We start from the raw sequence: 27786 nt of genomic DNA, 5'->3' as shown, positions 1-27786 counted from the left end.
GATTTAATCCTGGCTTGGGATTGTTCTTTTTATTCTATCACCTCTTTGTAAAAACTCCTGAACTCAAACCTCCTATTTGATTTGGTAAAGCCACACTTAGAAACAACATTAACTTCTGAATCTATTTTCCCATTTTTATATACCTGTATAAGTAATTTATATATATATATATATATTTTTTTTTTTTTTTTTTTTTTTTGGGGGGGGGGGGGGGAGGGTGGTGGTATCTCCTGCGGCACTGTGGGCATATTTACAATAAATATGTTGGGTGTTAGTCAAAATTAGAACTTGTAACCAACCTCACCTCCTATTCAAATTGACCAGCTCCTAATTGCAGTCTACTGGGTCCTTTGGGGACAGACCCTGACATAAACTGAACCCAATTTAAGCACCACGTCCTTCCTGAGCTGCAGGCACTTCTATTCCTAGGAGACAGCAGCTGTGAAAGGAAGCTGTCAGTCACCAGCTCCCCAAAACAGAGGAGAGATGTGCAGGCACGTAGAGGTGCTGTGGGCTGAGCTGGGAGCCAGGAACTCAYCTCCCAGCTGGGACCAGAGAAGGGCACAGGGCTCTTCCTTCCTCCTGAGCCAGGCTCTCATCGCTCAGCATTAGTGCCATTGCCTGCTGCAGCCTGGTTGAAACTTTCAGAGACAAGAAGAAAAAGGAAAGTGCTGTGGCCACASCCAAATGTCAGCTGGACTCAAGTTCAGCTAGGGCATCGACAGTTCGTTATCCTAGTCCCTGGGGACAGGGGCTCAGGTTTCAGCTCAGGCTGTCATTTACTGCTTAGTTATTCCTTATTATTCTCTTGATTGACAGTTTAAACACCGCCTGTGTTTTTTAGATAGAGGTTAAGAACTTAGGTATGAGACACAATAATCTGTGACATTATTACTTAYGTGTTTTGTTTCCTTTGTTATTTTTTCCTCACATCAGAACATCCAAGAGAGATTTTAAATTTTATAGTAAGAAAATCTGAGTTTTTCTTCTAATGCCCATGTATACAATTTACAGTAATATATTCTGGTTATTGCTGCTAGAGAAAGTGAAAACTCTAAAAGATTTCTTGTATAGGTCACATAATACTGATCATGTCTGAGCTATGATGTGAAAGAAAATAAGGTGATAACTCAATGCAATGCTATTGGTGTTGTATTTTTACTTTAGTTGCAATAAATTATRGGTGCTTTTCAAAAGAATGCACCATACTACTAGGTTTTGAAGGTATTCTTTGTCCCTTCCAAAGAAGATTATTTATCATATAATAGAATATAATTCATTTGCTGGTGAGCATGGCTCCAGGGTGTGACTGGCAAGTACACCCTATGTGGGAAGGCTATATACAAAAGCAGCAATACCTTTCCAACAGCAACAAAAATGTTAAGTAGAATACAGTAAACAGGTAAAACACTGAGAAAAATGTTTAGCTACCTTCAGTAGTAGCAACAAAAYTTTCTGATTTTACCAGTGACTTTTGTAGATAATAATTGGTTTCCAACCAGCAATGAAAAAATTAAGGACAACCCCATTTATTGGTTGGAAGGGACCTCAGAAGGGCTATACTGAAGCAGGGCCAGATCTGAGATCAGACCAGGTTTCTCAGAACGTTTTCCAGTTGGGTCTTGAAAGACTTCAAGGATGAAGCCTATMGAATTTCTCTGCAAGAAAATTTTGGCTGTACCTGAACTGTTTCTGGCAATCAATCATTTGTCTTACCTGCTTGTTGGTACCTTGCTAACTGACAGCTGCTTACTATCTGTATGTCTCAGTCAGCTGCCAGTGGTTTTGACCTCACAGATACTGGGAGCTGAAAGGGCTCCAAATGACATTTATTTGCTATCACAAGAGAAAAAAAATGCCCTGAGAATACTGTGCTTTTCCATTCCTGGATATGTACTTTTTACACCAGCTCCACCTGCAGTGAAGGTAGARGGTTTTGAAAGTTGCTATTCAAGAGGAGAGTCCAAAAGAGACTAAAGAATTRATGTGAGAATGGCCAGAAATGGAAGAAACCCATCCCTGCCATTGCATTGTGGAGGGGAAGGAACAAACCTGAATATGGGGATGGAGGGAACACAACATCATTTCCAAGGAGAAGAAAAGTATGCTATGAAGAACAAAAATTGGTAAAAATAAGAATTAGTGAGTTCAAGCTAGAGAAAAATTGTGATTCTGTGTTAGAATTACATTTTTAGTACAACGAGRTAGCACTGGAATAAGATCCTTTTTGCTTGGGGCAGTTTTGGTGATGTGCAAGAGGAGCTGGAGAGCTACACGTCAAGTATGACAGCCTTGTCATTGAGAGAGACAGATGACATCACATTTCAAGATCTCTTCCAGTTGTATTTTTCATGATTCTATTACTTTCTATTGTTAGCTCATGTTGRTCTATCTAAATGTGTAATATTTAAATATTTAATTGTGCAAGATTTCAAGCAGTTAGTGTAGATGGTTTAAGATTAAAACAGTCACTGCACTTGGGAAGCTGAACTTAAGACTAAAAAAAAAAAAACTGTGAATGTAAAAATGATATGCAAAATTGATTCATTTACATGTCTATGGAAAAATTGCTTAAGCAGAAATTATATGGTGAAAATTTGGGACTCCTAAGGATTTGAGAYAGAAATGCAAAAGGAAAATTAGTATTTAAATGAAACAGAAATTTATAAATGACAGAAACATATAAAAAACACACTTTTAGGGGAGAATGAATTCAAGGATTCAAAAAGGTATTTGCAGAAGAATGAGGCTTTCAGAATAACTTTGTCTTTTGGTCCTATGTGGCATGGGTCCTGTGCTTTGATGTGAATGGAGGGTGAGCCCTAAAGGCTCATCTACAGACCAGTGTGTGTCTGAGCAAGCCCTCAATGCTGGGCACTGTGCACACATCTGTCCCCTTAAGTAACATTTAATAGCTAGAATAATTCCAGTGTGCATAAACATATTTCAAAGGCATACATGAAATAGCTGAATATATTATAAAGAAAAGTGGAATTCCTTGTCTGAACCACAGACTTCTCCAAAATTCCAGTCAACCACTTACCACATGGTCAGACACTTAGCTTTGATGAATTTCAGACAATATACAGAAGACAGATGCTATTAAGGGGTGCCTGAGGTAAACAAAGGTATTTTGGTATTTTTTTTTACCAAATTTGGGCCATTATCAGATTTCAGAATTCATCTGTGCAGAGATGGTGCAGTAATTGTTGCAAAATTTAGAGCAGCTTGCATGACCGCAGCATCTTGGTTATTTATTTCAGGAAATAGCTCAAAAATATGGTGTGTAACATCTAAAGGGTGATGCAGCTTCCTTTTATTCTGCATTTTCTCAAAACCTCTAATTGTCATTCATTACTATTTGCTAAGAATTCAAAGTGAATGAGCAAATGTGCATTTTAAAGATTTTTTTGAGCTATCAAGAATCTTTATAAATTTCCTGAAAAGGAATAAGAGTTTTCTTGATCAATATTTCCAGTCCCAACATTTTTGATCCCAATCCTGGTTTGGGGGGGCTTGTTTTGCTTGACTAAGCTTACATGTAGTTAAACTAAGAAGTCTGATATGAACAGCCAATTGTGCAACCCTTTTGTTGAAACCATTTAATTGAGGCAACTTCTGAAAATTCAAGTTTATTGGGCATTAATCCAAACCTGAACTTTAACACTGGTCTTACTCACAAACCAAAATTTTATTCCCACTCAAGATCAAGAGTTTTGCCACCACTTCCTCAGTCACCAATAACAGTTCTCATAAATATCAAAGTGCTGTGAATTGTGATGCAAAAGTAACCTTAGTTTAAAACTCACCATGCAGAAGTAATTTAATAAGGTAATTGTCACTGGGACAATCCAATTTTCACATGGGAAAGAGTGAGCTCTTTCCCAAGAAAACAAAGCCCTTAAACTTCTTCCTCTGAATACAAAAAAAAGCAAGGGGTTTTCTCATGCTATCATGTTCTCTTAAAAACTTCTGACATTAAAAAAAATACTTCTGGCATTTCTTCAGCTGCATAGATTGGCAAAGCTAAAGAAGAACACATGGGTAAATTAAGAGACAGAGGACAGAAGTTTGCTGCTGCTTTTTGACAACACACCTCTCTTTCAGACTCTCAGCATGTTACAAATGTACACACTCCCTAAGTGCTTTGTAAAGGTGTCCCAAAGAAATACATTTGAGAAGCCCTCAAGATCCTACCATGTCTGTTAAATCAGCTTAACCTCACCTGCAAAGAACAAGGTTACAGTTAAGTAATCACTTTGCAACAAAAATTCAAGCTTTTGTAAGAAAAATTAAAACTCAATACACTTTTTGTCCTGCCTTTTTTAGTCTTCTTTGGCCAGCATTGACATTTGTAGGGTTGTGCAGAAGACCCTGATAAGCACTACACCTTTCCCAGGGACTGTGTTAAGCTGGACCCCAATGGCTTTCTGGAACTTACTGGAAACCAGTGCTGGTACAAGAACTGAGGGGTAGCCTGAGCACATAGATGAGAGGACAGGAATTTGGGAAAAATTAAAGTAACCATGAAACCATTACCTGTATCAGATAATGATTTAAATACCTATTTTTAAAAAATTTGGAGTACAGCTACAAACAGAACAAAGCCTAAAGTTGTTAATCAATTTTTTTCTGACCATTGACTCTTGAAGTACTAAACTGTTATTAATATTATGTAATGTAAAAATATATTTTTAGTCATTGTCTACTGTGAGATTTTATAGTGGATTGACTATACAGTAGCAAACGCCATTAGAGTTTGTCTGCAAAAGGAGTGGCTTTTCARTGCCTTCAAAGTAATAATTTACAGCTCTGTAATCTCACAGACCCAGGATGTTTATAACCTAAGAGTATTCTGATAAGAATGCAGAATAACATGTTTCTTACCTGAATATTTTCTTTGCCTAATATTTGGCACCTTAGAGAATTTGCTGAAGAGTCTGTCATAGCTGCGGGATTCAAGAGACCCAACTTCTACATGTTTGGGGTTTGTTTTCCCTTTTGTTTTCTCATTCATTTTATGGAGAAAGGACGTAATTTGTAAGATTCTTGTCTTTCCCTCAATATGCTGTACGCTTACTCAGGTAAGTGCTTGAGTYACCATCCCTGGARAAATTTAAAGGACGTKTAGATGTGGCACTTAGGGATAGTTTAGTGGTGGACTTGACAGTGTWGGGTTTACAGTTGGACTTAATGATCTCAAAGGGCTTTTACCACCAAAATTATTCTCTGATTCTAACGAAACCAACTGTATTATTGCAAGTTATATGCAAGCATAAGTACCATTCTGAGAATCTGTGGTTTTGTTGCAGGAAACATTCTGCCTCTGAAAGAAACAGTGCTATTTTGAACTTCATTGTTTCTAAACAAATTCAGTCTTATTAGAGAAAAGTTTAAATTCTCAGTTGCTCTATTTATCCCTAAATGTCTGCACAAGATACATGACTGTGCTATAACTTCTGCAAGTTTGCAACAGCCTTCATCATCCATTGCTACATCTGCCACATTAAGTCTAAGAAAATCTTTAAACAATTCTCCCAGGTCTCTTGCATGACTTTATAAAAATCTTCAGTTAGTGCTTTGTTTTCTGATGAAATTAACCAGATGTAACACTGAACTATTTAGAAGAGATTTCCAAGTAGCTCTGCATGGAACAATTGTCTATGCAGGAGCAGAATACCAACAGCGCAGGAAAGTTTTGCATCACAGTAAAAAACTAAACAAAATCACCCCAAATTATGTCTTACATTTTGCCCATCTTGACAATGGGATCACAATCACATCTTGTCATGTCATACACCTCACATTCCATCACACTGACTCACCTCTTTCAGCCTCCATTCTTAATTTAACTCTTAATTTAACGCATATAGGCACTTAACCATCTAAGACAATCATTTCTATTTCTCGCCTGGAAGAAGTGGGATAGTGCTTTATGGGTTTTGATTTTTATGTGGGCCTAGTGAAAAAAAGTATGTTCCACCTGCAGTAGAGCAGATTAACTGGCAACTGTGGGAGCTCTGGCTGTTTTACAGCAATATGAACATGTATGGGGGTTGGGCACGGACATGGTGTTGGGAGGTAATAGCTGATGCTGTCAGCTGCGGAAGTAAACAGGATTGGAGAAGTGAAACTAATCAAGTGAAACCAATGAATTAGAGCAAAGATCATGGCACGTGGACATTGGGAGTTGTCTGACCATGTGACCAGCTGAGACGTGTATGATTGGTGTGACTGCGTGTGCGGGAGATAAAAAAGTGTATATAATACATGCCAGACTACTGGTAAGGGATATATAATAAAGAAGAATCTGGACCTGCTTCACTTGGAGTTCACGTCGTCTTTCCTGCGGGCCGCGACAGGCAACACATTTAAAGTAGATCATGTGCACTGAATTGATACTTTTTGTGCCTTAATCCTGTGTGTCCTTTCAGATCTGAGATGGCTTTGTCCCATGAGATTCGATATATACCTAGTATATACTTGTCTTTATCCTGTAGCTTTCTATACAAGAACTTCTTCCAACCTCGTTCCTTCCACCAACAACTCTGAAGTTCCATTTTTTATTTCTTGCCTTTTACAGAGGTGTTCATAATCATGCTTCAGGGTACAGGGAAAGAAAATATTCCTCATTTAATGCAAAATATCTCAGCTTGATTCTTTTTGTCTTCTAATGGCCTCCTCCAGGTATGAGTCAGGTTGGAAAACGTTTGTGTCTGGCACAGAAGCCTAGTGAATCTCTCATGTAAACTGCTAACTTGAGCAAGATTACTAAAACCAGAATGATAAATGCAGAATTTTCTGTTCCTACCTAGATATCTAAATAATTGGTCAGTTTGTGGTAAAGAAGATCACTGAAGTATTTTATTATTGATTTTGCATAATCAAGATCTGAGGTCATTTTTCAATAACATAAAAATGTAACACCATTATCCATCCCTCACATTCACATCACAGCTCTATTTAATTACAGTATTTTTCCAGTTGGACAATTAGTGTTCAGACTACTGTCATAATATTCTCCACAAAGCAGATGTCTTTCCACTCATGGCAAACAGAAATGAGGTCCAAATAAGGTAAAAATATGCTTTTTTTGCTTACTTTGTAAGTCATTATCATTAAAGTGTAGTCATGAAAGGGGATTTTAGAATGATTGCATGCTAATTTACAAAATATTAAAAACAAAGCTGGAAAGTAACTGAATATTATTTATGCTGGAAAGAGCATGATTAATTACATTATGTTTAACTATACTTTTTTCCACCCAATGAACAGAGATGGCATTAATATTGTGCTCTGTGTCTCTGTGGATTTTGGCAAATTTCTGTAGTCATTAACCTGATATGATGCTAACTCAGGAATGCCTACTGGGACATGGGTGTCATCAGGCTGGCCACTGTAATTAAGTGCAACTCCAAAGACAGAGAGCTGGATTTCATGCATCATCTATACTTCTTGAAATTGTATTAAAATGATAAGATAATTATCTTCTACAGCAGACAGGAAGTACCATTTGGAGTTGGTTAATTATACATTTGCTTTTGCTTCTCTTAGTTACCAGAATTAGTGCCACCACTTACCTGCTTTAATATTGCAGGAAAATTGGTATAATTGTAATGCAGTAATGGCAGTCTGAGAAAATCCATGTTTTCCATTAATAGCTACATACGGTAATGTGGAATTAGCTAGAAAGGCATCCTGATTGACTTTGTTTAATACAGAGCTGTTCTGTTTCAAGAGCAACCACTTCAGGAGTCACTACTACCTGCCATCCCTGCTGAGTTAACACAGCTGTGCAACAATGACTTCTCAGGTTGTTTTGCAGCAAGGTTTTTGAGTGATTTTCCATTTCATCAGTAGACAATCGCTAAATTCCTTTATTAAAACAACATCTCTGCTGGACAGTTTACTCAGCTGACATGAAACATGCAAAACTAGAATGCTAAAAAAAACCCTAAAAATACTAAATAGTCTACGGGTTGAGTATGTGTTTAGTCAAAAAAAAAAAAAACAGCTGTAGAAAGGAAATTACTGCAAAGGAATGCTTTTGTTTGGATTAAATTAGCTTTGAACATGAAAGATGACAAGTTTTTGCAATGGAAATTGAGTTAAGTTCAGGAGACCATATCTGTGAACAGCATATGAGTTTGAAAGATCTTGGAAAAAGTTAGGCAGATTGAGAAGCTGCACCTCACTTCCAGTGCTGAAATCTCCTTGTTCCTGTAATTTACCAGTTGGTATACCTGGATTTTATGTTCTCTGTCATTTTCCAGCACATTTTATTCTTCTCCCCAGAGTGCAGCACTATCCCTGCAAGAACTCTGCTCTGCTGAAGGAGATGTATTTTTTGTCTTGAAGTGTAAAAGGCATTGGTTTTGTTAAGCCCAGAAGTTATTCAGTGACTTTTCTAATGTAGTTGTACTTTTTACATTTCTCTCAAGACAGAGTAATGAAAATCACAATTACAATGTTACWTAGAAATCAAGGGCCTCTGAAGACTTTACTTTTACAAACATAACTTATTTGTGTGTTTAACAGGAGTTAAAAGGCACATGTAAACTAGTGCTATTGAATACTTTATATTTTGAAGAACTGAGTCAGTGATCTAAAGTTCTTGTRAGGAAAATGAGAAGAAAAGCTCATGTGTGAAAGTGTCGGGTSAATAGCTGCACGAATGCAGGAGCACATCTCACCTGTGAGATGAACATCACTGCAGGCTCTCATTATTTGTTCCATTTTCAGTCTGTTTTATATATTAGCTCAAATATGATTTATAATAGTAAACTTACCATGATTTTTCTGGTGTCTAGGTCTTGTGTCTTATGTCAAAAGAGAGGGGAATATTTTAATTTGTCATTTTGTTTTAATGTTTTCTCCTCCAATAATGAATAGGACTCTAATCATAAAACCATGGACTTTGAGTTGGAAAGGACCTTAAAGATCCTCTTGTTTCAAAATCCCTGTCGTGGGCAAGTCTACGGTACAGTAGAGTGTAAAATTTGGAGAGAGATAAAATTCTTACGTATTTTTCAAAGTTTGTGAACTTTACAGTGCAATGTAGAAGAATGAATATTACAAACTGTTTGCATATCTGCCAATAAAAAGAATCATCAGACTACTTTTAAAACTGCTTATTTTACATCCTTTATTTGTTTCTTCACATAAAAACCTTTGTAGTATTAAATCAGTGATATATAATAACTTTCTCTTTTTTCAAAAAGGATATTTTTTAGCAAGAAAAGACAAGAATGAGTAATTTAATGCCATCTGAAATATATAGCTTTAATATAAGATTTTAACTCAGTCCAGCTGGCTGCAGATCAAGAATACCAGGCAAAACTCAGCCAGCTCTTTTCATAAATGATCCCTTTATTTTGTGGGTACTCCAACTCTCCTTGTCAATTGTGTAAAAATCTTGCCTTTAAAATCCAAGTTTTCCTTTTCAAAGAAATTATGAGCATCTTGGCACATGAATGTCAGGAAGAAGGTGATGCCCTGATGACCCTAGCAGGGGGATGCTTGGAGTGGGAGATTCTCTCCCCTCCCTGACTGGCACTGATGGGGTTCTGCTCGGTCTGGAAATGAGCAGATGCTTTCAAAGGGAGCAAATACAGGGAAGGGCAGAGTGACTCAATCCCCCTGAGGTCATTAAGAGAGAGCACAAAGTTATTTTTGACTACTAACTGCTTCTGTACAAAATTTTTGCTGTGAAAATTAAAATAGGTTTTGCGCTTAGCAGTCCACACACCTTTTCAAAAGGTACCCTTTGCTTCAGCTCTACTCAGCCTAAAGGTGAGTGTGGGTAAAGGGACAGCAGGGACTCTGTGTGATGTAAAACAGTGGCTACAGGTGAGAGGTGAAAACACACTTGGAGAAATACAGGGTTTAAGACAACAAGGAAGTGAAATACATCCACTTCCATTTTGCCGTGCCTGGATAAGACAGAATGGATGCATTAAATCCAAACTTAGTGTCAGACTTTTTAACTGGTTCCTTATGTTTGAGTTGGTTAAAGTAATTGCAATGTATGGACAAYATGGATATAAAACCCTGGAAACCTTAAATAAAAAGGAGGGGTAAGTACTTTCTAGAAATACTCTGACTGATGCTGCCTTTGTACAGGGTTTTTTATCCATCAAGTGTTCAAAATAAAAATTATAACATCATGTGCAGAGAACCTTATATTCAGAAATTGCTAGGTGTTTTCACACATTGCACATGGCAACTTGGTAGTAAAAAGACACACAAGCCCCTGAAGACATGGGAKTACATAGGGGAAAAAGGTAGTGTTATTCTTGTCAATAATGATATAAGCTCCAAAATTACAAAAGAGACTAAAAAAAGTAGCTAAGTCTCATTTGCAGGCATGTTCTCAAAAATGTTTTAATTTTATTAACATTGTTTGCTGAGGATAACGACAGGACATGTAGACTGTTTTCCTTGTAAAAATATTTGGAGTTTAATAATTTAGCAGTAATTCAAGCATCCTTCATTCCAGGAAGAGTTACAATGTTGTCTGCTCTAAACATATGGATATATTCAAATTTAACTAGCTTCTTTATCACATCAGTGAGATTGAAAATTAAAAGAAATATTGGTTTTTTCCAGTTCATGACCTAAGCTATTTCCTCCTTGTGTGGAGACATGTTAAAAATAAAATCTCCTGACAAATAACATCTCAAGTTTGACCTACTGTTTATGTTTGTGATGCATGCCTGAATTACCCTATGCAGGCRCCTTAAGGCAGAATTTAAAGTTGTAAAGTTATAAAGCTCTTGGAAATTCATTGGAGAATATCAATGTTAAAATCATCTAAACATAATCTTATAATCATTTGTTTTGCATGTTGTGATGAACCTGCAACTCAATATTAGCCGTTTTTATTTGTATGTGTCAATTTTTTGTACAATGCTTAGACTTTCATGCATAAAAATTGATAGTGCCCCAGCAAAACAGGTGTTTAGTAAGTTGTAAAAGCAGAAACTGTAGCTAAAATGTTAAAATTCTCATTTGATGTGAACAAATACCACAAATACCACAAAGTAGGACTTCTAAACAGAATAGTTAAATTCCATAATGATAATATTATTGTTTTCTGAAATCAGTGTTTCCCTGGAAAGCCAGCACATTGTGTCAAGCCTGAGTGTCACTTTGAGCAATATTTTGTCAACTCTTCATTTCAGGAGATTCTTATCCAGCATTCTCAATCTGCTACATGCAAACCAAGTTTATACTGTTTTAGTAGGATGAATTAATTTGCTTGGGAAAAATTCCAGATTTCTTTTTTCTTTGAGTAAAATGCTTCTTATATTTCTAGCCTGAGGGGGAAAAAAAACCAACAAACAAACAAAAAACCAACCACAAAACAAGCAAACTAAAAAGCCCCACACAGCCACCACCACTCGCTTTGTTGTGGTGTGGCAGTGAATTTTTTGGGTTTTAAGTAAAGTGCAAATTTTAAGTTGATTAGCCTTTACAGTGGTGCATTTCCAAGCAAAACCAATAGAAATAAACACACAGGGCTTGTATAGGAAGCCGGTTTGGTAACAGCACTGGCATCCTCTGGGTGTGTAAACTGGCAACACTCTTGTTCACCATAGTGAACACGGTCCCTGCCACAAAGGARGTCATGTCTACTCTGTTAGCAGACACTCAGCTGCACCTCTGGGCTTTCTGAACCCATGCAGATTAGATATAATAATTGTTCTGGTGTTTGTAAACCTCGGTTGTCAATTTAACATCAGTTAAAATGAAGATCCATGGAGTGGCAATGAATCATTTGTGACAACGTATTTTCAATTTGAAAGAAAGTGAAACTTAACCTGTTTCATTGATCTCTAAGATATTTTGAGGTGATATTCTCTCACAATCACGCTAAACTCAGTTCAAATTCATCAGGGCATCCTGCAAATTCAGCAGCTTTTTAAGCAACCTAATGCAAAATATCAATTTGCAATACAAAATGAAATACAGTTTCCCTGGGTTTGACCTTTCCGTTGTACACTGTTTATAACTCTGTTGTGGACTGACAGATTTGTATYTCTGCTTTCCTAAGATTTAGTTAAGTAACCTTCACCTCTGTCTTCACCTAAAGATCATGTTGATTGTGGTTTATATGATTATTTTATCTATACATATCTTTTCATTCTAGCAGGAACCATTTAATTTGTGTTTTACGATGTCTTTGACGCAGTCTATGGAAATCCTAACAAGGTGGAATCCTAAAAAGAGAAGTCTCTGCACAGCCAATTTAGTGACTATTAAAAAAAGGCAAATTATAACATTTATATAACATTTAACATATATATGCCTCCTTCTTGGGCACAATGATGTAATAGCTTTGCATCCATTTCTTGAGAAGGATTCATAAAATATTATTTTAAATGAGTTAATGGAACTTCCTATTTTCTAACTTCCTGTTGTGAAAATCCATACAGGAACCAGCAGGGGTTTTCATGTTCCTGAATTTTGAGGCAGGCTAGTTAGTTAACCTTTGTTTTAAGTCTCTATGTAAAAGAGAAAGGGAATATCTTGAGTGCATTATTTAGTCCATCTAACTGAAGATCTTGCTTTGAGTTGTGTTTTTGAGCGTCTTCTCTGTCTCCATTTTCTACAGAGCACAGGGAAATTAGCAGCATAAACTCTGTGTTTGAGGCTGTGATATGAACACCCCTCATCCCTCTCTCTTTCCAGTCAGAGGATCTATGATGCTGTGTTCACTATTACCCTGATATACCTCGTGTACCAAGAATTTCCAGCTAAGACAAAAAATTCTGCTACAAATTGACAAAACACAAAGAAAAGTAATTGTGGCAAACCTCAGCTAGAAAATGGCCTCTTCGAATTTCTCTCCCATTTTCATCACAGATTAACCTTCACCATTTGCATTTGTACAATCAAATTAATTAACTTGGGGGTGAATATTTTGAGAAATGTTTAGAATCAGTAGCTGGTTTAAAAGTATGTGCATCAAAGTAACGATGCACTTAATCCAAGCAATTTTGCTTTTAAAAAAATTTAATTGCTATCATGGAAGTATATTAAATGCTAATATAAAATATTTTCCCAGGAGTACAACAATACTCAGTAAACTGGTTGCAAAAAGCAGTATTAAAAAAAAAAAGAGAGAGAGAGAGCTTTCATAATTTAATTCTTTCTAACTAATACCTTTTCATATTTATCAGTTTTGTTTTCTATTCCATAGGAAATTACAGAAGATCGGGATCGTTCACGACTGGATTCAATGGTGCTGTTAATTATGAAACTGGACCAGCTTGACCAAGATATTGAAAATGCTCTCAGTGCAGGCTCCTCCCCATCCAGCACCCCGACACACAAACGGAGGCACATACCCGTAAGCCAGTTTGCTCAATTTTTTCTTATTATTCTAAGTAGAATCTTTTCTTTTACACCTTTTTTCTTTCACTCCTCATATTTTTCAGGTTCTTGGTTTAGAACTAAAGCACCTTTTGAAAAGAATTTTACTTGTATTTTTTTTGTATATAAACATGTTTTGAAGGCAGTATTATTGCCATCTGTTATTTCCTTTCTGCATCATTTCATAAATGAGAGCTTCAGAACTCCCCAATGAAACAAAGGGAGATTAAGAAGATTCAGAAAATGTCTGACTCTCTGATTAGGACTTACTGTAAATGCAGAGTCAGCACAGACTCAGGGTCATACCAGTCTCAGAACATGATTATGTGTCATTTGACATAACATAGAACTGAAAGCAAGTCTTTTATTCTGCTAGTGGGAGACACAAAACCTCTGTCATTCAAAGTAAGATTCTAGGCAGAACTCAAATTATTTATTTTAGGGGTTTTTTTTTTTAAACTTGTTTAAATGGATCCTTCTTTGCTGACAGTAATCCAAAAGGAGATGGGAGAGCTCACAGATATGACTGATGCATTCTTTTTTTCTGTAAAGTGTTTACACACTTCACTCTGAAGAGCATGAAATGGCTGATCTAAGGTATTTCTGTGCAAGCTTCCTGTTGATTTCACCCACATGTGCTGCAGCTGTTTTTCAACTCAAGAAACCTGAGTAATACTGGCCCAAGATCTCTTGACTAACGTTCAGGTTATTTCTTTTTATTAGTGCTATTTTCTTTTAAATAATGAGAAGTTTTTCCTTTGAAAGCCAGGCTTCATTTTTGCTAAATGAGTGGTCTGTAGGTGAGAAAAGCTCTGTTTAAGCTTCAGTGGGTTTGATCAGCTGAAAATTATGTAATTTATCATTTTTAAAGGACATCACATAATTTCACTTTTAACAGTTAAACATTTTCCCCCTGGGTATCAATGCTCTCACAGTATCTCCCTAAACTTTGATGACGCAGGAAACCTGAACTGCAATGTTAATCTGCCCTCTGTATCTCACCAATCCATGCCAGCATTTTAGCTAATTTCTTACAGTAATAAAACGAGTGGAGGCAAAGTGTACAAGTAAGTCTGCATGATMATCAGAGGTGGTACCTGTTTCCATGCTTCAAAGCAGCCCTGCAGAAAGACAGGTTGCATCAAACATGGTGTATGAGCTATTCTGGACACTGATTTCCTAGGAATTTTTGAACCTGTGATTGTTATGGACCAGAAGATTAAAAGATCTGATTTTCGAGATATATAGATATGGAGTTCAGGCTTGTATTTATTTTACAGTAAGAAATTATTAGAAAATAATGTAAAAACCTGAGTAATAGGGCAGGGARTATGGTGCTGCACTGTGACTACATAACTCTGCTAACCAGAAACTTGTGAGAACAGCTGTAGCCAGACTGACTGCTACAGAGGCCATTCCAAGGCTCTGCTGCATTTTCCAGTGCTTCACATTGCAGAGGACTCAAACACATGGGCCTACCTAGAGTGCAGCTTTGTCCCTGATTTCTAACCCCTTTCAAACTCCACAAACTATCATCCATGACATAGAAGCACCTGTCTAAATGGTAGCTTTGGCTTGGCAGACCAGAGACTTAACTAGAATTAATGAACCAAAGCTTGCTGTACCTTTTCAGCTCAGGAGCAGAGCCCCTGAGATGTCTCTGCCACATATCTCATGTATTCGAGGAAGCTAGCATCAGGAAACAGGCTTTGTCTGCACAAAGTTTTCTGGGATTAATAGTTCATGGGTTTTTTTTACATACTGTGTGGCTGTATTCATCGAGGCTGCACCTCARCTAATAATCCTGACAGTACATGGTTAGTTCTACACATAGCTAGGTCTTTGCCAGACATGTGTCACAATTTATCTGCATACAGCATAATCCCCTGCCCTCACTCTATGCAGTRAATCAAGCATGCCCTAAATTTTTACTTCCTCAACAATAAAACATACTATATATTTATTTTTATTCTCAAAAGGATGAATGTAATCAGTGTCATTAAAAGCAAGGGCATTTTAACCAGAAATACTATTTGGCTGATAAGTGTCTGCTGATTCAAAGCAACTGAGGAGCTGTACGTCTGAATTGTATAAACTGCAGGATGGTGATGTCATTTCATCTGTGTAATGTTTTACAGATGTTCACTGCTTGCAGTGCTGCAGAGACAGAAGGTGGGAGCACACAGGAAATACTGAATATCAGAGAAAAATGCCAAACTTCTGCAGCCCCAAACTGTTTTTTCTTACCTTGCATTCTATCGTTTCATGTTAGTAGTGATGTATAGTTTCAGAACGGTAGCTAATGCCAATCACCATATTGAAAAGGACAGAAAACATATGTAYTTAAGTGAGCTTGCCTAAATATTTCCATTATTTAGCAGAACTGTGTTTTTATTTCACATTCACGTTTACTAAAGAAACTTTCTATAATTTTCTGCAGGATGTTGAATCTGGTTCTGAAAGTGGAATGGATGTTGCTTCAGTAAATCACTCCCAAACAAACTTGTCTTCTAATATCCACGCTCCTGACCTAGCATCTTCCTCTTCCATAGCCAGCTCTGGAGCTAAACCAAAGGCTGGGGTGAGTACAAAGGTTATATTTTTTTAAAAAATTCTCTCGTGATTCCAGACTGGAAGTGAAATAAAGAAATATAGTACCATTCATTACTTGTATTGTACAGCAGAATGTGTGTGACACTGAGGAAAAATATGCAAGTTGTCTCAAAGGACCAGCTGAGTGGCAAACAATATTGAAAGTTTCACATTTTAAAATACACTATTAATAGCTGATGATTGCAATAAGCTAAATTTTTATATGAGAAAATAATATAAAGGAGCTATGCTGTTTAGGAAGGTAGTTTTCATAAARTGTTATCACTTGGAACACTCCTAAATCTCATGAAGGATGCAGCCAGAGAAAAAACGTGGCTGATTTATGCTGTCCAAACCCAGTCATCCTAGTCCTCTTGAAGGTATCTACTGCTCTACTGAAGTGAGAATGTCATTCTAAGGTAAAATTTGGCCAGTGGTTCTAGATGCTTAGGATCAGAGGGGAGMCTCTGAGCAAGCAGAGTTTTCTTCAGGCCCTAGTGAATGCTAGGTGGTGAAGAAGGGCTGGCCTGAGAGCTCAGATAYGGCAAGGAGACTCCTTCTATATCCATTCATAGATACGCATAACTATGAAAAGTATGGTTCTTTCTTTTGCATCTTTTCATCTTTTGAAAAATTGTTCTTCATACTGCTTCAGCCATCAATGTGTGCAGAATGCTTGGATGTCCTAGAAACTCAGGACATATTGTCTGTTCCCTCTTGAACTTGCTGTTTTCTCTGCCCCAAGAAGCACAGAAATCTTGACTCTTCTAAGCTTCGCCTATGCTGAAMAGTCAGCATAAGTCCTGTTCCATGTGTTCACATATTGGAATGCTTTTGGTAACCAGACCAGCAGAAAATCTGGGATAAAGTATTAGAATAAAAAGTGTAGTTAGCATAAATACATGTTTAGAACAAGTCTATAAAAAGTAAAATAGAGGCCACCTGTCATTTAGTGCACTGCAATAATAGCAAGTTAACTAATGCCTTTGATCATGGCTAACAGAAGTTCTAATAAACATTTACATTTGGGATTGTTCACTTGTACAAAAATAAATTCACTTGTAATTTATCATCAGTGCATAACTATAGCAAATAGAGAGTTCTGCACTCTGTCACTACATACATAGCAGCACAAATTCTCATATAAGTACATATATTATTCTAGAAGGTGATATCCCATTTTACCAGATCCTGAGAAGCACCCAGACACTTTTTCACTTTTTAAGGTATTAAACATCCCWTTTAAATTTAGGCTTCTCTGCTAATATTTGGGGAACTCTTAACACCTGGCTTTGCAGAAGTGTGGGTCTAACTGTGAGTTAGATATTATGTGTTAATTCAGTTCCAGCAAGTATTTATTTGACTTTTGCTGTAATGAATATATCATGCTGAACATATATGCAAATGTTATTTTGTTATATAATTTAATAATTTTTTTATAAGTGAAGTTTAGTTTTCTCCAAACATAACTCTGTACTACAGTTCTGCAGGCTGCAACTCCTCACACCCTACAGCAATCCATGTCACAATCTCCTCTGAAAATCCATAAATGTTTTGTTCTGTTTATTAAGGAGACTGTAGTTTTTGTAGGTTTGGGGACTGGTTTTTTTTGGTTTTGTTTTTCTATTTTTGATTTGGGTTTTACTGGGTCGGGGTTTTTTGGTCAGACTAGCTATAGGGATAAAATTATGCTGCACTTGAAACTTAGTGAGTTACATTTTAACGACAATGGACTRTTTCAAACTCCCTTTTTGGAGTTTGCAACTGCAGATCTTCAAGGATTCCAGATGCTTAGTCTCCAAGGACAACTTCTTTTGTTGTGTTTATTAATAGTATGTAAACAGGAGCACAAGGGCAATCAGTTATATTATGGAATGATATGTGGTATTTTAAAACAAACTGTAGCCAACTGTTGACCGCATCAAAATCAGACAGTAAAGCTAAAACTCCACATCATGTGCAGACCTGGGGAGTGGGAATACTAAGGCAGGTCAGGGAAACGTAAGTTCAGATCTAGTTTGTAATAAAGAGCTCGTAAAAGTTATTAGCTACACAGGATATAGCTCACAGGTACAAAATTTGTACAGACAAACTTTGTCTATTCATGTTCATTCAGCTTTATACGGATTTAAACAAAATATTTCAAACAGTGTCACAATGTGTTGGAATATCCATAAGCATAATATGGCTTGATAACCCTAGTTTAAATTATTCACTCCTTAGTTTATAGAAAGCAGGACATTTTAAATTTTAATGAGTAGATTTTATCAAATGTTAAAGAAGAATTATATTTAAAATTCAGTATGAATTAGAATTTTCACTGCAAATTAATAATAGATATTATTTTAAATAAAATTAAGGTTATGTGTGTATATTTTCATGCTCAAGTTATTTAATATTTCATTAAATTTCACTTCTGGATAGTCAAATCCATTCTTGTCAGTGCAAATGCCTGTGTACAGGACATACCCCCACATATATGAGCATAAACATGTCTGCACACACACACACAGAGTACTCCTTATGGAATACAGGAATGACAGGGAAGAACAGGATTCTCCACAGAGCATTGTGGAAAGGCTTTTCTGTGATTCTGCAGGGCRCAGCATGAAGGCCTTTGATATGCAGATGCACTTGGTATTTTGGGATTATGAGAAGCATTCAGCTGAATAACCTTTATCCTAAATTTAGGATGCTACTGTTGTATCTCATGGTCAGGGTGAAATAGCATCATGTGATCACTAGGGTGCTTGGACCTCAAACTGTATGGGTTTGGAAAGGTGCATATATGAACAATCCATGCAAAAATAAGGATTGATGTGATTGAACAGATACATTCCCCACATACATTTAGGATGGAATAGTAAARAATGGTTTTGGCATCCTTACATTACTTATTTTTAGAATAAAAAAAAAATCATGCTTCTATAATTAGCACACCCTTATGTGCCCCACCTCTGGAGCTTTATTACTCAGTCTCCAAAATAGACAAAGATTTTTGTATATTAACACTTTGAGGATATATGCTTGGCAAGCATTAATCACATGAGAGTTGAAATCAGCTTAAAAAATAAGGAATCAACAGGCTTTTGCCCCAGCAGTCATGAGAAACACTGGAAAAAGGGAGTGTCTTGTYTGGATTTGGAGAGAAAGGAATGTAAATATTCTACATGTCATTGTCTTCTACAAACCAATGTTATACTTCTGGACACTTATATAAAGACCAGAAATAATTTCTTTTCTAATTTGGTATGATTATTATAGAAACAATATGTGACTACAGTACTTAAAATAAGTACTGTTAGGTACTGAAGGTAAGTTACCATACCCTTCTTCAATGCTCAATTAAAAGCTAACCTATAAAGGAAAACTTGAATCAATTATCATTGGGTTTGAGGGTTTTTTTTTTTATTTCCTTTGTACAAAAAATTGGCTAAAAGACAACAGCAATTAGGGCCTAAAAGTTGTGGCCAAAATTTTGTCCTTGAACATCTGCTCTGCAATGCCTGTTTATTTTCTGTTCAGGTGAAAAAAAAACCGCAGCTATGATTATTTTCTACTCCTTGTCTTGGCAGTCTTATCCCTCCTGCTTCRACAGTGTCCAAATTAGCCTTAATCACACTGTACAAAGGTAATCWGGCATCTATTACCATCGGAATGGCTGGTTCCTAGGAGCAGATTGTTTTTCAGATTAGCTGTAATGACTCATTTAAGATGCATTCAGTTCTCAAAGTGGTTTAAGACATCAGTTATGCCTGCACATATAAAATTACCTAGTCTGGCTGAGCACTGGAATGGGCTTCAGGCATGGCTGCTGGTATCACTGAAAGCCTTGGATGAGCTTGGAGTCCACTTTCACAAAATCTAGTTATYGGATTGGGACAAAAACTTGTATTATCTAGATGACAGATTTGRAAACTTTTCACGTATATGCACTAAAATAATTTAGCCTTTCACATAGGCTTTTGATTCCTATTCTACTTTAAAATCTGAGCATTTTAAAGAAAGACAAATGATTTTGTGAAAAATAATTTTGAGATTTGTAGATTAAGAAAGTTCAAGTTTCTTGCTACTTTATACCATTTTTTTAATTATGAAAGAAGCTAAAATTTATTCTAAGTACAAGGAAACCTTTATTTCAGAATCAAATATTGATGAAGGAGAATATTAGAATTATTTCAAGGGTTTGAAATGAGTACATTTCCTACTCATTACGTTTTACAGTTAATTCAACAAACTATGAGGTGTGCAAACACATACAAAATATGTYAATGCATTTGTGTGATGGATCTTTAGCAGTGGGTCATACAATTTGAAGATGATAGATTTTCATCTCTGAATCACACTTTTATGTTATATTTGCTTATTTATCAAAGTCCTCACATAACTTTTTCTAAATTTTGCTGCCTTTAAAATATTCCTTGAATTCTTAGTTTACTCATTCAGGCAAAACTGAAATTTATTCTGGTAAGCATCAGGGAGAAAGATCTTACTACACAACATTAATTCAAATACTATTTCTTTAAAACTATGATTTTTACAAATACAAAATGAAAAATAAAAAAACCTCTTCCCAGGACCCGATCAAGCTGATAAATTTAGTATTGTCTTTCATATCTGTGTTTAAAAGACAGTGTTTTAGAAAACAAGATAAGGGAATTAATTATGAAACTAACTTTTCACACAGCCTCAATTTCATTTGAATTCTAGCAGTAAATTTTACCCTACAAAAAGCAAATTACCATGAAGTTACATTTGTCAATCATGTATAAGAAAACAGCAGGATTATCCTGTATTTGCTATTTGGACTTCTCAAAAATTTTYTTTGACTCCTTCTTGTTCCCCAAAGGAATCTGTATTCTGTTTTAAGTATCTCTTTCTATCTTAACTCTAAGCTCACATATTTTTCAAATGAAATGTCAGAGCTTTTTGGTCTGTGGAGTTTTTAAACCATAAATCTTAAAAGGTGAGCTGTTTGTTTGACAGTAAGCTACTCCTACAATTTGAACCAAAAACACTGAATCCAGTTATGACATCTTTGACGGGTGTCACTTTTGCCTTGATCAGGGACAGTCTCTCTCTTTTTCTGTCCCTCARTATTGAATCCAGAGTGACCAATGTAAATTCACAGTGTAATGAAGTGTTGGCAATTTTATGCAGCTACAGCAGGACCCAGGAAATGCATGTATTAGGCTGTCTGCTTTCAGTTCCAAATTCAATCCCAACAAAATATTGGGAATCTAAATAAATACCCAGCTTCTGAAGTACTGAGCATGATRACTTCTGAGACTTTCCAAGATGTCAAGTTGTACATTTACATTTCTGTGTCTTCTTGAAACRTTTTTGTAGCAGCCATGCTTATATACTGTATTTTTTCTCACATTTTCCTCCTCCTGTGGAGTTGCTGATACTGTCTTCAATACTGTATCCATCTGATTGCCTACGATAATATTTTTTTACAAAGCGAAGTAAAGGTTTGTGGCCTCTTCGACAGTAACATCACTAATTCTGCTGTTAGTAATGTCAAGTACATTTTTTTTCACTGTATGCTGCCACCTGGTGTCTTGCTCTTTTAGATGAGAAACATTGCACAGGGGACATCACGCACGTGGATACAGATATGTTTTTGCAGAATTAAGGCATTATGCCCCAGTTAAAAGGTTTGATGATCAGAATGAATAGCCATAAGGACACAGGATGCTCCCCCTAATGCCTGGTGTCTTAAAGGAATAATAGAATGGTTAGAGTTGGAAGGGACCTTARAGTCATCTAGATCCAAAACCGTGACATGAGCTGGGACATCTTCCAGTGACYAATAAATACATACAAAATAGCAAATACAAAAAACTTACAGAAAAATCACAAGTGACGTTTCCCAACAAGAGCGAAACTTCCATTTTACCTATTATGATTATAATCAGAGGATTTTATTTCATATGCCATCAATTAATAAGTAATGGTTTAGACTGGATATTAGAAAAATTTCTTCCTCTAAAGTGTTGTCAAGCACTGGAACAGGCTGCCCAGTGAAGAGGCTGAGTCACTGTCCCTGGAGATGTTTTTGTGGGTGTGGCACTTTGGGACATGGTTTAGTGGTGGACTTGGCAGYGCTGGGTTAACAGTTTGACTCAAGAGTCTGAGAGGACTTTTCCAAACCAAATGACTTTATGATTCTATTTTAGACACTCACCACAGGGTAACCAAGTTTGCATTCAGGATCATGATGTTGATGGCAGTCACAGTTTGAAATAACTGTGTGATGCTCAGAAGAATTACAAGGGCACGGTATTAAAAAAGTCAAGGTAATCCATTCTATCTGTTAATTATTTGACTGCCACAACGTCCCAGTGAGATGACATTGTGGCTTTAGTCCTGCTGRGTACTATGATCTAAAAAAAACAAGCCAAGTTTCTGCACAAACATGATCATAGGCTGAATTTCAGCAAAGAAGGTCTCTGCTACACAGGAACATCATGAGAGCTAGAACATGAAATACAAGAGTTCAGGCTCATACTTTAAATTATTGTGAATCTAGAGCAATAAAAGCACATTTTGCATTTACCTTATGAATAGAGATATTCTGAAAAAGACATACATAATACAGAATTAATTACTTAGAACATTTCTCTTGGATTTCAGTACTTTTACAAAACTAATGACTTCTGAAGCTGAAGAACCTCATTTCAGCAATTTCTAATTCTCCCTCTGATTTATTGCTATGCGTCCCAGGATTACCTAGACAATAGCTGAATCTTGTTCTAGGAACAAGCTAGAAATTAGTATAAAMTTTTAGGAAAAATTCTGAAGTTTAAGTATAACTTTTAGGTGAAGTTACCACTATTTTTAACAAGAAAGATAACTTTTAATTAAAGATTTAAATAAATAATACTACTTAAGTATTTCAAAATGCATTTGTGATCACTCTTTCTTATTCTAAATAGCATAGTTCACTCTTTTTCATTTGAAAAATGGTATTAATGAAGATGTATGTGACAGATTACTGACTTGTGTTTGACTGATCTACATATCTAATAAAAATATTGCTATGCATAAATTAATTCTAATTAGTTTCTAGCTTATTTTTAGTTTGTATTTATAAATGACACGTAACTTTGATAACAAAATGCTTTGACTGAAGAAAAAACTGTTAGTGAAAATTTCTAAGTCACATATTGACTTAAATGCTGTTGCCAAAGCAATGTTTGTATTGGGAAAGGAAAGAAATACACATACATTAAGTGGGGGGAAAGGTTGTTTTATCTACTATGTATGGATAAAATAACCTGTTTAGTCATTTGCATCCCTTTCAAGCAAATAGATGTTTCTCATGATGACACACTGCCAGATAGAGCTCCTGGCAGCCTTTTCTTCTTCCAGTGGTTTGTTATGCCTATACTGTCTCATATACAGGAATCTTGCAGGTGAAAATTAGAAGCAAATTGCTTCTAAAAGAATTTTATAACCATTAGGTTAAAGTGTTAGCTTAAATATTATGGTGATGGTAATGGTGGACATTGATAGTCCCTTGGTTTAAGAGAAAGCACCTAAAGGATTTTCAAAGCATAACAAATAGCAAATTTTACATGGTCCTGCATTAACACTATGGAATAYTCTGTTTTATCATACATAGTCTGATTTTGCAGACTAGCTGTGTTGAGGACAGGGATTCAGCCCACTATATTAGATATAAACCTGGGAAGGAAGAAAACAAAATTATGCTGTGTGTAAACTTAGATGTATTTACACTTTGAAAAAATTTTGAATTATTTTGCATCAGTAGATCTCCTCTTGGGAAATCAACAGTAGAAGGCTCAGTTTCTCTAGACATGRTAGGTTTGATAGCATGTCAGGATATCAACTTTTTTATTTTAGTTAAGCAACTCTGATATGAAGTTGGTCAAGCCTAAATTTTTGAGAGTTTTCTAGGGTTTGCTTTCCATGATAACATGTTCTGAATGTCAGAGACTGCGTGAAATGTTCCTGTTTGTTGTCCAGTTTCATTGCCTCATAAGTTTTATTCAAGTCTGTCTTCTGTGGTCTTCCATATGGATTGAGTTGAATCCCTACCAAGTTTCCCTTTTTTTCCTGAAGTTGCTTAAATATGTTTAACTGTATGTCAGTATGAAATTTTAACTATTTTTCAGCACCTGCCAAGAAAAGCTTACATGACATTTATATCACTGGGTTCTTTTATTAAAATGCTTTGCAAATTTTCCCTGTCAGTTATGTAGTCTATAAAGTGCATTTCTGCATTGAAGAATTGCAGTTCTGAGATTGAGTATGGTATTCATGTTACATGCATATGCAAAGATGGGCAAAATTGTTAAAGCATTTTCAGCTAGAGGCTTGTGAGTGCAACATGGCTGCAACATATGTAAGCTCCTTCATAACGTCAGTGGCATTAAGAATTTATTTCTCTGAAGAAAAACAGAACCAATTAAAACTGAAAAGCTTTATTAATAATTTGTTGTTTAAATCTTGACAAGGCAGAGGTGTGTACATCTAAATGGAATTGCATCATTTTTGGTATCAGCCAACACTTGCAAAAGCGATCACTGTGGAGATGGTGATTGGAAAGGTGAGGTGTACAGGAAGTAATCAGTACTTCTTAAAACCAAGGGACAATCTTTTTTAAAGGTTAAATCTGTGAAAAGTACTGATATTTTGGAAGTTAAAAGTWAATTGGTGCCAAAAAATGCTTAGGCATTTTTCCGGGGAAAAGTTTAACCCATCAAAAGAGCAGATGGAAGCTCGTGCACGTTATCATCACTCTCTTTCTTCAGTCTGTGATGAAGTCCTAATGCAGCAGTTGTATTTTACTCAAAAATCACAGTTTGTCATTGGGATTTCCACGTTTTTGCACACATCCTCTAATCTATGCAGGTTTGGGGAGAGGAAAGTCTACATGGATCCAGTACAACCACAGACATGCTCTGAACTGCTGACACTGTACATAGAAGCCCTTACATGGGCTATTTATCTTATATGGAAGCTGTTTCTCTTGCACTGAGTTTTGTCTCAATATAGCTTCTTCTAGTGACACATGCCTTCTCTGTTTCATGCCTGATAGAGCCTTTCACAGCAAGTAAATGCCAGACATTTCTGGGAAACTGTTGAAAAGAAGGAATCTGAAATCTCCTGTTAAAATTGTGCTGAGATATATTGTATCTGTTATTACATCTGTGCATCTCGCAATTTTTAGAATTTTGCCTCTTTAAAAGGAAATAATTGGAAGATATGGTGGGGGTAATGTAATGGTAATGTACTTACACTACAGGCAGACTGGCACAAGTATTTTAATGATGCAATTCCTTAAAACGGTGTTGAAGATCTGTGCTGAAATGAGGAAAAAAATATTCTGTGTGAAAGCCTTTAACAAACACCATAGAACAAGACATATTCATRTATTTGTGGCTGTTTCCATCCTGTTCAGTAATAATTCAAGATACCTTAAAAATCACCAGGAGCAGACTTTCAGAAAGGGTCAGTAGGGTCAGATCACTTTACTGGACRGTATAAAGGGGTGGAAAGGAAGAGAGGTTGGGGACTTGCTGCACAAAGCTAGGTTGCAGATTTAGTGGGAACTTGGGATAAGGGGCTTCAAAGAGATGAAAAAATGAACTTTTTTGACAGCARACCAGTAGGTAACAAAAGGCTGCTTTATACAGCCCAACAGCTTTGCACAAGACTTTCAGCTAGGACAAGCTTTGTTAGAAGCTGAATTGTTTGTTAACATGTAATTTGCCAAGGACATCTTCAGCTCTATGAAGAAATCCATGGTAGCTCTATCAGACTTTGTGAGTGCTTTTTACATCTCTGTGGGATTAGATCACTRGGGGAGAAGCAGTCAAACTGAATAGCATAGATTGAAGATCATCTGGTGACTGAGAGCCTTTACCTTATCCCTCAGCAATTCAGGAGATGGGAAAGATCAGAGTGTTTTGAAGATGGGAAAAATGGTGTCATTTCAGGAGTACATTTGCAAGGTAATGCTTAGGTTCAGGGGTGAAATTGCTTTCTGTGTCCTCCTTTGTGGGATTCAAGGAGGGGTTCAAACCACCCAGCTGCCCCATGCAGTAGTGCCATGTGAAGCAGGTGAGATGCACAATGATTTCAAGTACAGCAATCATGTCTGATCTGCCATAAAATTACTGAAAAACCAACTGCTTTGAGTATGTTCTGAGCTAATCTCCAAAGTGATAATAACTACGAGTGATCATTTAAACTACTATTAAAAAAGTTGTCTTGACAAGATGGGAATTGTTCTGTTTATTATAAAGTAGTGTTACTGTAAAACTGTTTTCAAGTAAACTTCTATTATTCATATCCAAACGTTTGGTGCTTGATGGGACTTTGGCCCAGGTTAAGATGTTATGAAATTTAAATCCCTTCTGGCATAATTGTGTATATAAAAACAGGAAAGATCAGATTTATTTTAAAATTATTATTTACTTTAACTTAACTATGCTCCTGAATCATTAAAGTGGTCTTTATTTCTGTTTCTTCTTTGTTCTTTTTTTTTTTGTCTCTTTCCTTTTTTTGTTTTTCCTTTCTTTTTTCTCTTTCTTTTTATTTTGCATTTTCTCCTCTTCTATCTTCTTTGCATTTTCCACCTTTCTGACTTTGGCTCTGCATCTTGCCTAAATTCACTACAGTTACACCAAATTGTACCCACCCTGCTCCAAAGTACACTTTGCCTCCTGCATATTCCACACCTGTCTTGCACCAGATCAGTCCCAGTAAGATCACTGGAATGATTTTGCAGCCAAAGCCTTGCTAATTTCTATGAGCATTTAAATTTTTTTCTATTCTAAAAGACAGCTGGACAACAAGTCTATCTGTGAATTGAGCAAGGTAGARTATTGGTAGTTAGTGCAAACGTAGGTATTTGATGTTTTCCCGGCCATGGACGGAAGACCAGTGCCCCTGGGGGATGAGTTCATCACTAATCATTGTTTATGCTGTCAGTCTTGCTAGTATTGAATTCCGACTGCAGAAATTCATGTCTCTGCTTGCAGTTGTGGTTATTTTAAGTATGATTTGACGGGAGGAGAGGGGGARGGGAATAATGTGTATTTAGCTGAAGAGAGAAAATGCAAAACCTCAAGAAAGAAAAGCTGTATTAAAGAGGAAAGAAACAATGTAATATGTAAATATCCCTTTTGGTGAGAATTTCCTGTGTTTTATCTAAGAAAGAATTTCAGGCTTGAGTCCAAGACAAATAAAGGAGCACAGAACGAGGGAATGAAGATGGTATTTTGAGTTGGAAAATCAGTGACAACAGTTTAATCTTTCTGCCAGTAGATGGAGAGCACAGGAAAGTAGAAGCATGCACGTAGAGAAAGAAGGAAAAACCTTGCATCAGCTTCTTTAAGGGAGTGAGAGATGAAAGAAGAAAAAATCAAGAAGTGGGGTGGGGGAGGGAACAGACTATAAACCAGGAGGAAACTGGAAAACAAATGGATTCTGAAAAGTAAGGAGGAAATGACAATTCCTAAATTATCAGCTTGGTCAAATTAGTTTGTTGGCGGGGAATAAAAAATTATCTTTTTTTATGCCTTGTACACAGTATCCTTTACTTCTGGAACATGATTTGAAAACGTGGCATGAATAGTTTGCATTACTGAAATGGAATAAATCCATGTCAACCTTTGCAAGTTTTCCAGACACAGACATGCTGTGAGTGACATCATGGAAAACCATTTGTTTATGTCCTTTACATGTACCTCTCTTGTAAGGAATTTTCTTCCTCCTGAGCTCTTCTTTTTCCTGTCTCTTGTACTTTCTGTCTCTGTCTTTTACTCTCTCTCATGTCTC

General features: G+C 36.3%; 1 protein-coding gene across 2 annotated transcripts in view; it reads left to right on the top strand.

Moving 5' to 3' along the window:
- The window catches only part of DLC1 (DLC1 Rho GTPase activating protein), a 212870-nt gene that overhangs the window by 37444 nt on the left and 147640 nt on the right, over window positions 1-27786 (top strand). For both annotated transcript variants that reach the window (XM_057376125.1, XM_057376126.1), the window contains exons 3-4: window positions 13205-13354; window positions 15818-15958. In XM_057376125.1, the coding sequence (XP_057232108.1) occupies window positions 13205-13354; window positions 15818-15958 (291 nt within the window). The remainder of the gene's footprint in view (window positions 1-13204; window positions 13355-15817; window positions 15959-27786) is intronic.

Source organism: Malurus melanocephalus, unplaced genomic scaffold (genome assembly GCF_030028575.1).
Source record: "Malurus melanocephalus ecotype Western Australia unplaced genomic scaffold, MMel_1.1 scaffold_270, whole genome shotgun sequence".
Lineage (NCBI taxonomy): Eukaryota > Metazoa > Chordata > Aves > Passeriformes > Maluridae > Malurus > Malurus melanocephalus.
This window is presented reverse-complemented; position numbering and strand designations above follow the sequence as displayed.